Genomic DNA, 15688 nt, shown 5'->3' on the forward strand with positions numbered 1-15688 from the left:
GCTATGGATAATTAATGTATGCTTTGTACAGAAGTAGTACTTGTGCCGTCAATCTGTTGTATAAACAGCTCCACACCGCCCCCTATAGTTAAGTACTGTTTGTACAGCAGCAGCATGTCTTACTGGCTCACAGCAGCGTGTTGTGTATCGATGTTTTCACGTGACGTCACACCCCTGGCAAGCAAAGCGAGGCTTTTCTCCATTGACCGCCAGTCATTTTTACCTGGTTTGTAGTAAGATCTAATGTAGTAAGACAGTGATATTAAAAGACCAAATTCAATATATACCTTATTGATTATGCATACTTTGTACAGTCAAACAAATGAACACAGAATATTAACGCAACACAAGGTTTCTCGTTAAGCGTTTTTTCCATCGATAATCATAATAAAGAAAATACGTTGCGTTCATATTCTGGGCTTATCTGCTCGCCTGTATATAGTATGCATCATAAAAAAGGGTTAAACTGAAATTGATCACTATTTTAGTACACTAAGGCACTTTAAGGGTGGGTTGCACTAAGGATTCTTTAGCCTGGCGTCGGTTCATCCTACGCCCATGCTGCTTGATCGGCCCTTTAATTCTAATGGTCTTTCTGCATAGTTAATCTGTGTTTAAATGTAAGTGGTGCAACACAAACTCGATTTAAAATAAAACCCAGATCAACAAATCCTTGATTAGTGTTAAACTTTGCTTAATTTATCACGTTAGCTTTATAAATATAAAATCGTCCCGCTGTTTTTAGTGATTGAAATCACTGCAGGTGCTGTATATGGATCACAAGTGCCCAAAACTTGCATCTTGTTCACATATTTTTGTTTTTAAGATGGAAAATTGACAGGCTTGTGCTGCTGTTATATGTCTGTTTTGCAAAAGCTGCATTTCAGCATCATTACTCCAGTCTTTAGTGTCACATGATCCTTCAGAAATCATTCTAATATGCTGATGTGATGCTCAAGAAACATTTCTTATCTATATCAATGTTGAAAACAGTTATGCTGCTTAATATTTTTTATTAATACATTTTTTTCAGGATCCTTTGATGAATTTGAAAGTTTAAAAGAACACTTATTTGAAATGTAAATCTATTGTGACTCTATATATGTAACTTTTGATCAATTTAATGCATCCTTGTTGAATAAAGGTACTGATTTTATATAATAAACTTTTGAAACGCAGCATATTAGAGGACTAAGAATGATCAGTACAGAAATAGAATAAATCTTTATTTTTATTAGTAAATATTTTTCTCTGTGAATCTTAATGTTTATGTTTTAATTCATTTGGCTCCTCAGAGGGTCCGTTGGAGCTGCACACGCTGTCTCTGTTACCCTCGCTACGGCAGGTCGTGTTTAAAGGGGACAGGCTGCCTTTTCATTGCACTGCTTCCCTGGTTGACAAAATCACTACCCTTCACTGGCGACACAATGGCCAGCCTGTCACCAGTGACCCCGTGAATGAGGTCCTTTTGGAAGAGAGTGTACAACATGACTGCACCTTCATCACCAGGTAAATCATACTGAGATTATCCGGTTTGGTTATATATACACTACCGGTAAAAGTTTGAAATAATTGGATTTTTTAAAATGTTTTTGAAAGAAGTCTCTTACGCTCTTATACTAAGGCTACATTTATGTGATTAAAGGATTAGTCTACTTTTAAATAAACTTTTCCTGATAATTTACTCACCCCCATGTCATCCAAGATGTCCATGTCTTTCTTTCTTCAGTCGAAAAGAAATTAAAGTTTTTGATGAAAACATTCCAGGATTTTTTTCTATATAGTGGACTTCAATGGGCACCAAACAGTTGAAGGTCAAAATTAGTTTCATTGTAGCTTCAAATTGTTCTACACGAAATAAGGGTCTTATCTGGTGAAACCATGTCTCATTTTCTGAAATTTTTTTAAAATTATATAAGTTTTAACCATAAATGCTCATCTTGAATTAGCTCTCATCTTCTTCTCTATTTGAATTCCAACAGTGTAGACACTGCTAAGCGTATTACTGCCCTCCACAGGTCAAAGTTTGAACTAATTTTTATGCAATATGCTACTGCAAGTATATAACAATTAGTTCAAACTTTGACCTGAGGAGGGCAGTAATACGCTTAGCAGTGTCTACAATGCTGGAATTCAAATAGAGAAGAAGATGAGAGCTAGTTCAAGAGGAGCATTTATGGTTAAAACTTATATAATTTTAAATTTTTTTCAGAAAATGAGTGATGGTTTCTCTAGATAAGACCCTTATTTCTCATCTGGGATCGTGTAGAACAATTTGAAGCTGCAATGAAACTAAATTTTGACCTTCAACTGTTTGGTGCCCATTGAAGTCCACTATAAGGAGAAAAATCCTGGAATGTTTTCATCAAAAACCTTAATTTCTTTTCGACTGAAGAAAGAAAGACATGAACATCTTGGATGACATGGGGGTGAGTAAATCATCAGGAAAAGTTTATTTAAAAGTGAACTAATCCTTTAATTTTTCTAATTGATATATTAATTTCTATTTTAACATTTTTAAATATAATTTATTCCTGTGATGGCAAGGCTGAATTTTCAGCATCATTACTCCAGTCTTCAGTGTCACATGATCCTTCAGAAATCATTTGAATATGCTGATTTAGTGCTCAAGAAACATATCTTATTATTATCAATGTTGAAAACAGTTGTGCTGTTTAATATTTGTGAGAATTGGGTTGAAAAGATGTTGAAATATAAAGGGAATGAGCAAAAATACGTTAAGGGTGAATGTGCAGGTGAAGAGACAAGGCATGAAGAGATGAGATGAGACTAAATGAAATGGGATGGACTAAGAGATTTAAAAGAAACATAAAATGAACAGAATATGTTAACAAAAGAAAATTGGATTGGAATGAAATGAAATGGGAAAAAAAGAATAATTACAACAATAGTACTGAATGGCACTGAACTGAAGAGGATAGATAGAACAGGATAACATTACAGATCATGAGTCAAAAAAAAAAAAAAAAGCTCATCCACAGCACACTTTAGCAACAGCATATCATTATCTTTGATTTTTTAGTGAGCTGATCCTGTCAAATGTCCACGTTGAGGCGAGTGGTGAGTGGGAGTGTGTGGTGTCTACGGGCCGCGGGAACACCTCGCGCAGTGTGGAGATAGTGGTGCTGGAGAACAGCGCCTCCTTCTGTCCGGAGCAGAGAGTGACCAACAACCGAGGGGAGTTCAGGTAAGGGAGGTGTCCTACAGCTTTACCTGTGGTTAAATATTGCCTTTTTTATTGCAAAATGTCAACTCTCCCTTTTTTGCTTCAGGTGGCCTAGAACTCTAGCTGGCATCACTTCCTACCAGTACTGTCTGCAGCTGCGTTACCCCTCCTTGAGTATAGGGGGTGGTGTGGAGCAGAAGAAGCCTCACGTAATTGTGACCGCTCTGGACGCTGGGAGGAGGGAGACTACTCTCAGTGCCTCTATACGAATGACATCACACGGGTCCTGCATACGTTCATACTGGTTTGTGCAGTAGAGTTTTTTTAAAAGATGTATTTAATTCAAATGTGGTGCAAATTACTAATATGTAAGGGCCAGTTGTTCAAAAAGTTTAATCTGGATCAGAATGATCCAGATTTGGAAATCAGGTAATTCATCTTACTTTTGTGCTCGTTTTGCAAAGCAAAATTGGATTGGATCACCCTGATCCAGATACACACTTTTTCAGATTACCAAATCTGGATTACTAGTGCTCTACGGAGCCCCTAAAGGGACATGGTGATAGAAAGAATATGAGATGGGAAAAAAACAACAACAAAAAAAAAACATTTAAATATTTTTGCGTTCTCTCAGAAAAGTTCTGCGTTTCACCTGAGAAACTTTAGCTCACAAAGAAGTTTTGACTGGTTCATCTCTTATGATTATGTGCCAATGTAGTTTATGAACAGTGATTAAAAAAACCACTTAGAATCAAATATAATATTATTGTTTGATATTTACAGCTGTTTGGGGATTATTTTATGACACCAAAATCTCTTTTTTACTTTACAGTAGGTTACCGAAAGGCTAAATATGTAGCCTAATGTCTACTTCTAATTTATTACTTTAACAGTTAAACTAATCGAGAGAGAAATAAAAAAAATATGTGTGTATGTATATTACATGATAAAAATGTTTTAAAGTTTTATTACATTTTTGTTCTTGAAATCCACCCTTCTGATGGGATCAGTATAATCCAGATTTCTGAGATCAAAGGTATCCCAATCTTACTAAAAAGTTCTGAACAAACTGATGATTTTATCCAGATCAAAACCAAGATTGCATTTTGTGATCTAATCTGATTTCAGAATCCCTTTTTCCTTTTGAACAACCCATTCTGAACATTTGATCCAATCCAATAGCTGAAATCCGATCAGATTACTTATGAACAGCTGGCCCTAAATCCATTAAAACTTCCTCTTGTGAAAAAAGTATTTATCACAGAATTAATATATTTGACAGAAATGTACTTAAAAGCAAACTGAATGTAATGTTTTCAAAAATGTTGTAAAAATGTATTATAGTTTAATTTAATATTAAATGCAGTCAGTTGAAATTTAGAGTGCTGTTTTGACCATTTCAGTAGGAGATAAGTACATAATTATTTCTGTAGTTTTTGTCAATTTTGACAAAACAATTATTTTTGTTGTTTTTGTCAATTTTGTGTAATTTTGTCAATTAAATATAATTTCAAATTATGTCAGAAGAACAAAGTTAAGTGAAAAGTTTAATTGAAAAATGTACACAAATTGGAGAATGGCTCAGTATTTGCTTTAATGACAGCAGCAAGCAAGTTCATGAACTCCATGGGCCCTATAATACACCCGACGCAATGCGACGCAAGGCGCAGCGCAAGTGTGTTTGCTAGTTTGCGTCCGGCGCCGTTCGCGTTTTCCCGTTCAGCGCCACGTCCTTAAATTAGTAAATGCATTTGCGCCAGTTAGTGCACCCATGGGCGTGCTGGTCTAAAAAAGAGGTGTGTTCAGGCGCATTGCCGGTGCATTGCTATTTTAAGGAGCTGAAAATAGACTGCGCCATAGACCAACTCAAACCTGGTCTAAAGTCTAAAGTCAATGGCGCAATATTTTTTTGTAAGAGCGCGTTGGTAGAAACTACGCCTCTGGGCGCGTCCACAGTGCGCGTTGACTTTGCTTATTACAGGGGATGCGCATCACACAAACATGCCAAATATTAAAAACAAAAGGATTACAGTGTAAAAGAATATTATTGTGTAGGCTACATAAATATAAAAATGTAATGATGAATAGTCATTGCGTGTATTAGAATTAGGCTACCTATTTTCAATTCAGCCTATTACTACTTATAATGATGAACGAAATTGGCTAATTAATTGAACAATCGTGCCAATACACACACATATATATTAACTGACTCATCGCGTGTACGCCATGTAAATAGCAATCCGCCATGGCGCGAGCGCATCTTGCTCTTAAAGGGAATGGGAGATGACACTCTGATTGGTTTATTGAATGTTACGCCCATTACTCATTAAGAGAATAGGGACAACCCATTTTAAAAATGCGCCCCGGCGCACGGACCGTTTTTCCATCGTTAAAATAGCAAAAGTGGATTTGGACACGCCCTGAGTGCACCTGCGCCGTGCGCTTTACACTTTGCGTTTAGATCGTTAAAATAGGGCCCCATGAGTTTGTGTAAAACCTAATGATCATGAACAGAATGAATGTGTTAAAGGGATAATTCACCCAAAAATTAAAATTCTGTCATCATTTTCTAACCCTCAGGTTGTTCCAAACCTGTATAAATTTCTTTGTTATGTTGAAAAGAAAGGAAGATTTTTCGATGTGTATGTGTGTAATGATGCTCTGTCTTTGTTTTAGGGTGACTTTTTAACATTCTGTCAAGGGTCTACAGATGAAAAATAGCCTTTTGGGATAATTTTGGCACCTTTACAGTTATGTTTATTAATGTGCATTGCCCCTGTTAACAAATAAACTAAACTAAAACCCAGAAGAATGTGAGAAACTGAACAATTCTGGGGCACCATTGACTTCCATAGTAGGAAATAAAAAAATACTATGGAAGTCAATGGTGTCCCAGAACCTGAGCAGCATGGTTACAAACTTTCTTCAGAATATCTTCCTTTGTGTTCAGCAGAACACAGAAATGTATACTGATTTGGGACAACTTGGGAGTGTACGGAAGAGGATTAGGGCCAAGCAATAATAAAAAAATAAAACCATCTTGAGATTAAAGTTGTTAAATTTCGAGAAAAAAGTCGAGATAAAATGTTGAGAATGAACTCATTAAATTACGAGAAAAAACTCATTAAATTTCAAGAAAAATGTTGAGATAAAATATTGAGAATAAACTCGTTAAATTACGAGAAAAAAACTCGTTAAATTTCGAGAAAAAAGTCGAGATAAAATGTTGAGAATAAAGTCATTAAATTAACGAATTTATTCTCGTAATTTAACGACTTTTTTCTCGTAATTTAATGACTTTATTCTCGTAATTTAATGACTTTATTCTCAACATTTTATCTCGACTTTTTTCTCGAAATTTAACGACATTTTTCTCATAATTTAACGAATTTATTCTCGTAATTTAATGACTTTTTTCTCGTAATTTAATGACTTTATTCTCGTAATTTAATGACTTTATTCTCAACATTTTATCTCGACTTTTTTCTCGAAATTTAACGACATTTTTCTCATAATTTAACAAATTTGTTCTCGTAATTTAACATCTTTTTTCTCGTAATTTAATGACTTTATTCTCAACATTTTATCTCGACTTTTTTCTTGAAATTTAACGAGTTTTTTCTCGTAATTTAATGAGTTTATTAACAACATTTTTCTCATAATTTAACGAATTTGTTCTCGTAATTTAACAACTTTTTTCTCATAATTTAATGACTTTATTCTCAACGTTTTATCTCGACTTTTTCTCGAAATTTAACGAGTTTTTTTCTCGTAATTTAATGAGTTTATTCTCAACATTTTATCTCGACCTTTTTCTCGAAATTTAACGAGTTTTTTCTCGATATTTAACAACTTTAATCTCGAGATGGTTTTATTTTTTTATTATTGCAATAAAAAGTTATTGTACAATAGGAAAAACTAATGATGAAATAATAAAATGTGCTGAAAATGTCCCCCAGTAATAGACAACCATACAATGATTACATGCAATACATTTTTTTAAAATTTTGTAAATTCTGTCCTTCTCACTCAGATGCCCATCAACGCCTCCAACGCAGTGACTCTGGCACACCAGGTGCGATCATACACGCTGGAGGCCGCCGGTTTCACTGACACGGTGGATGTTCTTTATGTGGCTCAGATGATGCACAAATTCATGGACTATGTAACAGAACTGCGTGAGGTCAGTAGAAGATGCTATCATTCAGCAGTGTATATATTGCACCATGTATTTGTGTCCTTACATACATATGCACTCCTTTGTCCCAGCTGTCCGAGGTGCTGGTTGAAATGGGCAGTAACCTGATGCAGGTAGATGATCAGATCCTGGCTCGGGCCCAGAGAGAGGAAAGAGCCTGCAGTTCAGTCGTCCACACTCTGGAGACTCTCGCCTGGCCTCAGCTGCACTCTCACGCACAGGACCTTTCCAAAGTACGTTTTTAATCATGTCAGCTTCGTATTATTACTATTTCAACTAAACTTGTTCTTTTGAAATTTCTGTTAATCAAAGGAATCCTAAAAAGAAGCATCATAGTTTCCACAAAAATATGTTAAGCAATACAGCGGTTTTCAACATTGAGAATACTGAGAAAGGATTCTTGAGCACCAAAGCATATGTCTGCTTTCTTAGAATTCTCGTAACATTGTGATGGAGGCTCACATGATTCGCCCTGCTCATTTTACTGGCATGAGCTGCACGGTCTATCAGAGACGAGAGGGGGCAGGAGGGAGCCAGTTGCATGATGGGATTGAATTTTCCCTTGAGCAGCAACTGCGTTTTCGCTGCACCACAGGAACACATAACACCTCGCTGAACGCTTTCCATCTCAAGGTTTGTCATGATTTAAGTGCAAATATACACTTGTGTGTAGATCTAATATGCCTGTGATACATATGCACTATTACTGACAGACTTATTATACCCTTGTGAAAAAGAAGTGTGCTTAATTGCATTGTAGTGTTCTTCAAATCTTAAAATTCTATTTAAACTGTACTTGAAGATAACAATTTATTATTGAAATAAAAGGCCACAGTGTACTTAAAGCGATAGTTCACCCAAAAATGTAAATTATCCCATGATTTACTCAACCATGGGATATATTTTACTCAAGCCATCCTAGGTATATATGACTATCTTCTTTCAGACGAACACAATCGGAGATATATTTAAAAATATCCTTAGTCCTCCAAAGTTTATTATGGTTATGAATGTAGGCCGCATTTTGAAGACAAACATAATGCATTCATCCATAGAAAAAGTAATCCATACGGCACCAGTGGGTTAATAAAGGCCTTCTGAAGCCTCAAGAAAAATATCCATATTTACAACTTTATAAATTCAAGTAACTAGCCTCTGGCAGACGATCATACGCAGAATGCGCAAGTTGATTTGCGCCAAATGAGTAATCCTCTTACGCAAAGTATGACGCAGGATGTAGGAGTATTGTATGCTTAGACGCCTCTCGCGGTTCAAACAAATAGGGCTGTACAACAAATTTAAGCTCCTCTTCTCTTATATTGAAATCCTCCGATATTTCATTTTTAAAATTATCATTTTCCGTGACCGGTGATTTGTTTTGCTGTATCCTCTGCACCTCCGCGTTCATCATTACGTTGTGTGTCAGGTCAAAGGATACTCTTCCGCTCCACTTCCGCATTCTGCGTACGGTCGTCTGCCGGAATCTAGTTATTTGAATTTATAAAGTTTTAAATATGGATATTTTTCTTACAAAAACACATCACTTTGCTTCAGAAGACCTTAATTATCCCACTGGTGCCATATGGATTACTTTGATTTTGGATGGATGCATTATTTTTGGCTTCAAAACGCGGCCCCCCATTCACAACCATTATAAACCTTGAAGGACTAAGGATATTTTTTAAATATATCTCCGATTGTGTTTGTCTGAAAGAAGATAATCATATACACGTAGGATGGCTTGAGAGTGAGTAAATCATGTGATAATTTTCATTTTTTGGGGAACTATTCCTATTAAAGAGAGTACATGACTATGCTACTTAACATACTTAAAAGGTTTACCTTAAAGCACATTTTGAATGATATATATATATATATATATATATATATATATATATATATATAAAAATCTTTGGTCATGCTTTAAAGAAGTAAACTTATTTTGATGTATTGACTAACATATGAAGCCTAAAGTACTTGATTACACATTTAACTGTGGTGTTACTATATTACATTTAAATTCATATATTTTAAATGTACTAAATTTAAACTACATCATTACAATTACTTGTGCATTACAGTACAAACATTTAGGAGTAATTATGAAATTACACCCTGACAGCAACGTAGTGTCGGCCCAGATCCGGCCCATATCTGGCCCATATCTGGTCCGCATGTTATCCACATGTACCAGATGTGGGCCGGATCTGGGCCGCATTATGTTGCTGTCTGTTCAATTGTATTTAATATAAGTTTAAACTCAATTTCATGTAATTGCAAACAACATACAATTTAGCTTCTGAAAAAACTCTTAAGTGTATTCTTTAAAAGTATATTATATCTGTAATAAGTTCTCTTTTTAAAAGTATGCTAAAGTGTACTTCTTTTTCACAAAAGGAATCTTTTTGTGTAACTTACGCCAAGTTACATAAAAAGCTTCCTTTTGTGAAAAAGAAGTACATAAAAGAATTGTATATTGTCATAATCATTGTTGTCTACTTCTGCTGTAATTTAATAGTAATTTAACCACGGTAAAATGACTGAAAGTAACACATTGCCTCAAGTGGCTTTTTGCTTTAAACACCTCTGCCTTGCCCTCCTCTCTTTCTAGAATGCAGTGGCTCTTGCTTCAGTGTCTCTCCCTGCGTCTCTTTTTCCGCCGAATGCTCCTCCTGACTGTAAGCTGCAGTTTGTGGCTTTCCGCAATGGAAGATTCTTCCCATATACCAGCAATTTTACCGGACCTTCGGACCTTGCCCGCAGACGTGGCGTCAACACTCCAGTTATCTATGTTGGCCTTGGTCAGTTGCCTTCACCTCAAACATTCAAGGAATTCGAAACATTAATGAAATTTTAACAATGTGTTGAGTAGTACTGATGAAGTACAGGCATTTTGGGAAAACATAATTTATCCTTGGACTTAAATATACAATTCATTTTAGTAAATCCATGCATCTTGTTTTCTGAAACAACTTTCACTGGAGCACAGATGTAACTTTCCTGCTTTCTCTCTCTCCCTTCCTTTCAGATGGATGCAGCATGTGGAATCAGTCCGATCCCATTATTGTGTCACTACGACACATGTCACCTGGAAATTACCCTGTTGCTGCCCATTGGAGCTTGCAGGCACTGGAGCATCATGGGAGTTGGAGTCTAGATGGCTGTCAGCTGGCCCATAGCGATGCATCCACCTCTACACTGCGCTGCTCTGTGCTGAGCAATTACGCTGTACTACAGGTAACATTGTGACACCAAAGAAAAAGAAATTCAGTTCAGTTCTTCAATTCTTCAGAAATTCTTCAGTTCAAAGCACTAAATAAATGATACATTGGGTTTCTTTTTATGTAGAGAATTCCAAATCAGTCAAGTTTGAGGTTTGATGAGAGTTCTGATGTTGCCTAGAAATGTAAGAAGTAGACAGTGAGGCAGCTCACTAGGTTTTGGAATAGAGCCACCAATAGAATGAAATGGAAATATGTCAGTTTTATTATCACTCGGTTGTGTAAATGGTAACCAAGTGCAAAGTATGTCAGCTTATTGATTAATAGCCCTGTTGGGGTCAGAATTATCAAGCTAATAAACTCCTCTAACTTGCCCACCCTTAGTAGAGAGATCCTTTACCTAGGGAGGACAGGTCTTCCATTACAAACTGACATTTAATACTACATTTCTTCATCTTGACATATGTCAAAGGATTTTTATGTTCAGCTTGGTCCTATTGGGTGTTATTGGGAAAACTGTATGAATACATGATAGATAAATGATAGATCGGTGTGCTTGGCACTGAAGAACACATGATTCACAATACTGACATCAGAGCAATTTCTTTGAAACTTTTTTTATGAGACAAAAAATGGTTACACTTTATTTTACTGTGTCCTTGTTGCAGTGTAATTATACATTTAAGTACTGAGTTATATTAAATAACTACATGTACTTACTTTAGGGTTAGTTTTAGTATTAGGATATGGTTTAGAGTTAGCTGCATGCAATTATGCATACTTCATAGTTATTAGTAACTACATCTAACATGTAACAAAGAAACTGTAAAATGAAATGTTACCAGAAAAAAGAAGCTATATTTAAATGGCTATAACTACCAATTTTATCAATCAATCAATCAATCAATCAATCAATCAATCAATCAATCAATCAATCAATCAATCAATCAGTCAGTTCCATTCTATTTATTGCTATCATTATCAGCAGTATTGGCCTAGAAAATGGTATCAGACTGAAAAGAAAATGTGGAATTTCTCACCCTTGAGGTGTAGATACGCTGTAAAGTTAAAGGGTTGAATGTTTCAAAATATTCTCTCCATTTCCTTGTCAATATTTCAGGAGATGCCAGATTTCCCAGGTTCACCTTCAGTTCCAGTGGAAGTGCTCCATCCAGTGATCTACACCTGCACTGCAGTGCTGCTCCTCTGTCTCTTCACTATCATCATCACCTATATACTGCATCACAGGTATTTGCCTCACCTTGTTAAAAATGCTACACATATATATGCTAGTACTGAGACATATTAGCAAAGGTATGTCGACACACCCAAAAACTAAAAGAAAAAGACTTGTAAACTGTTGCCACAAGGTAGTAAGCGCAATTCTCTGTAATGTTGTCATATGATTTGTTATTACTGGAATAGCCAAACCTGTTAATTAAAAGCGGACATCCACATAGTTTTGGCCAAATAGTGACATTTCTTAACATATGCTTTCTTTGTCATTAGCTCTGTCAGAATCACGAGGAAGAGTTGGCACACCCTTCTGAACACTAGTTTCCACATCGCAATGACGTCTGCAGTATTTGCTGGAGGCATCACTCTGACCGGCTACCCAATTGTATGCCAGGCAGTAAGTTTCCATTTCTCTTACATAATAATGTTTTATTTTATTCAAGTCACAAACGCAACTGACAAACAAGAGATGGAGGAGATTGCGAGTGATTTCCAGAGTTTTGCAGTGCAAAAATGTACAAAACAGTAAAGAGAAATGATTTTAAAAATAGTAAGCATTATATACAGTAATAAAGAAACAAAAGAAACGGCCGAGCCGTCATTGAGCGTCGGCTAGCACAGTTTTTGTGGTGTGTTCCACAACGGCCCTAGTTGGACATTGTCGGGGTATTTTTGCCGATTTAGCACGTTGAATCAAAGTACAATGTCCGATTTTGGTGTGCTCAAGCGCAGCCTTTTGGCCAAGACGTCAACTTGGTGTGTTATGGCCTTAAGAGTTTACTAAATAAAAATAAAATTGCTAGAGGTTATTAAAATATTATCTCAAAAATGTATCTTTATTTGTCTATGCGCTAACATATTGTTACTTTACTTGTGTTGCTTGTGTTACTCATGTATGTGTATGTTTGTGTCAGGTGGGGATTGTCCTTCACTACTCTTCTCTGTCCACTTTGTTATGGATCGGTGTTAGCGCCAGGGTAATATATAAAGAAGCTTTATTGAGGACTCCACAACAACTAGAAGGCGAGACTGCGGTACAACCAACCCAGCGGCCCATGCTCAGGTCAGTGAAGTCATCGTGGAGGGTTGGGAGCATTAGATGGTTAATAACGGCTTGTTTTCCAGAAGTTATCTTTTACAAGCACACTCAAAGTCACAGATCTCTTTTTTTTTTCTCTCTCTCTCTATAATCTGGCCTCAGTCCCCATAAAACTCTCATAGAACAAGAATTCTTTGTAAACCAATCAATTGGCTCATATGGACTATAATTGTTTTACATGGGGATATGAGGTAATTTCAGCATTTAAAGGTGCAAGTTGGCCTTTTTATTGCTGTTCAAATCGGAAATGTCAGGGTTTTTGTCCAACCACCCATGAGATCATTCTAGGCTGAATTAGCTACTTTTAACAAACACAACTGGTTTCAGAATCAACATTCCTAATCATGAAAACATTACTGTTCAAAATTTGAGGCTCGGTTAAGATTTTATTATGTATTTGAAAGAGGTCTAAAGCTAGAAATGGTCAAAATAAACATTTCCCTTTCTTTGTGTTTAACAATCTTTGATTAGCAAGCTAGCAGCTTAGAATACTAGCTTAGCATAGTGCTAAGTGGTTAGAAAAGCTATTTTGATTAGCTAGATGTCCCAATAACACACTACGTTTTTATCAGACAATAAGGAAAGTTGGTAGGATTCAGCACAGTGATGGGATCTTGACGCACAACAGAATCTCTTGTCCCTGCTGTAAAATGCATGAGTTTTATAACAGACAAGCCATGTAAATATGTCTTTTACATTCAACATTCTTCCTAAGAAACAATTACTGTCCGAAAGCCTCTTGAATAACTGCTGTTGTTTCAGTATGAACATAATGTTAGATGAAAACATTAAAAGTTCCTTGCTGTCATTATCATCAAAGGAAATGTATGGGTTCAATCAGAGCTCTTGCGGTATTCAGAGTAATCGCCATATCTCAAATTGGTCATAAAACATTGGCAGTTTTATGAGCAAATGTCATATTGAATTAGCACTTCCTGAGTAGAAACTATTGATAAGCATGTACAGGAGGAAAATGGGCTTTTGAGAGCAACTGAATAGACCACCATGATGTTAAAAAAAAACTGACTAATCAAAGACCACCATTGTCCAGATAAAAGCTGATTCCCATCTGCTGTGATGGAGAGTCAGACAGAGGAAAGAGAGCACAAATGGGGGGAATGGGAAAAGATAAACGCGGACAGAGAAGTTGTAAATCAAATGAGGGATAGAACTAGTTAAGGCTAACTTTCACATGTCCTCAAAGACATGCATGCAAATATATTCATTCTCCCTAGTCTGTGTTCTGTTTTTACCCCAGACCTCCATGTTCTCCACGTCCCCTGGGGAGGTCTGTCCAGATCCCACGCCTGCCTCCTGGGATAAATCTTGTTATTTTTCCTCTCTCTCCTTCGCTGTCTGGAGCCCAGACTCGGCTCTTCATTGACAGACATTGTCACAGAACTAGCTTAATGTATAGACCACACAAATTTCTTTTACAGCAAGCAAAGGGAACATCTGTAGGGAATATAACAGACAGCAGTGTCCATTTAAGTTTTTGAGCAATTGTTTGTATCTGATAATTAAAGTGTACCCAAAATTGAAATTCTGTCATCATTTACTCACCCTAAAATTGTTCCAAACCTGAATGAATTTCTTTTTTCAGTCCCACTTTATATGAAGTGGCCTTAACTACTAGGTACTTACATCTAAAAATAAGTACAATGTACTTATTGGGTTCATATTGAACACTTTTGCTGCTATTGAGGTGGATATGGGTAAGATTAGGGACAGGTTTGGTGGTATGGGTAGGTTTAAGGATGTGTTAAGGTGTAAGGGATGGGTCAACAGTGTAATTATAAATGTAATTACAGAAATTAATTACAGATGTAATTACATGCATGTGTTTTTAAAATATAAGTACAATGTAAAAACATGTATGTACACAATAAGTGCATAGTATCAAATGATTAATTTAAATGTAAGTACATAGTACTGTAGTTAAGGCCACTTAATATAAAGTAGGACCCTTTTTTCTGCTGAACACAAAAGTAAATGAACAGTAAATAGGCTGTCCTTTATTTCTAAAATATTTTTTTTTACATTTTTTTTTATGTTACCATGGTTAGCATTTGCAAAATGACCCCTAACAGTCTTTCTTTTCTTTATCTCTGTTTCTGTTGGTAGGTTTTATTTGATAGCCGGCGGTGTCCCACTCATCATATGTGGTATCACTGCAGCTGTAAACATCAATAACTATGGAGACAACATTCCTTAGTGAGTACTGCATTTATAAATATTAGGAAAACTTGTTTGCTCACATCTAGCTTTAGATATTTATATTATCAACAACCTACCTAGTGCTAACATTAAAACACTGATTCTTGAGATATAGGACAAAACGCATTCCACACATTTACTGTCAATAGTATGTAAAACTGTCCTGCATATTTATGTACATTATATACATGATATTTATCTGGGTTCATTAAAATTCATCATTTTAAGTAGGTCCTATTAATAACTATTGACACCAAACAAAACAAACTGACTACTCTATTTAATACATTTTACATTTTTTATTACAATAAATATTTGCTATTACAGTATTTATTTTGACATGACTCAAGAATCAGTATGACTCTCACTTTACAGCAGCACAACTCGATCCAGTACTGGATCTAGCTGCTCTGAAATTAAAATTATTTCATTTCGTATTCACCATGCGATATTTTTGTTATAGGTTTTATGGTGTTTTTGTCACATTGCAGTCTTTCAGATAGACTGGCGACACTTAATATAATAAT

The 15688-nt window shown here is 35.9% G+C and overlaps 1 protein-coding gene across 1 annotated transcript in view; it reads left to right on the forward strand.

The window, feature by feature from the left end:
* adgra2 (adhesion G protein-coupled receptor A2) overlaps positions 1–15688 on the forward strand; it is a 106158-nt gene that overhangs the window by 85695 nt on the left and 4775 nt on the right. Inside the window, 13 exon segments of the mRNA XM_048209226.1 lie at positions 1296–1509; positions 3044–3208; positions 3294–3388; positions 3391–3491; positions 7224–7373; positions 7460–7621; positions 7821–8021; positions 10000–10189; positions 10417–10625; positions 11730–11857; positions 12119–12242; positions 12760–12908; positions 15069–15158. Coding sequence (XP_048065183.1) covers positions 1296–1509; positions 3044–3208; positions 3294–3388; positions 3391–3491; positions 7224–7373; positions 7460–7621; positions 7821–8021; positions 10000–10189; positions 10417–10625; positions 11730–11857; positions 12119–12242; positions 12760–12908; positions 15069–15158 — 1978 coding nt within the window.

The sequence above is a fragment of the Megalobrama amblycephala genome, linkage group LG12 (assembly GCF_018812025.1).
Source record: "Megalobrama amblycephala isolate DHTTF-2021 linkage group LG12, ASM1881202v1, whole genome shotgun sequence".
In the NCBI taxonomy this organism is placed as follows: Eukaryota; Metazoa; Chordata; class Actinopteri; order Cypriniformes; family Xenocyprididae; genus Megalobrama; species Megalobrama amblycephala.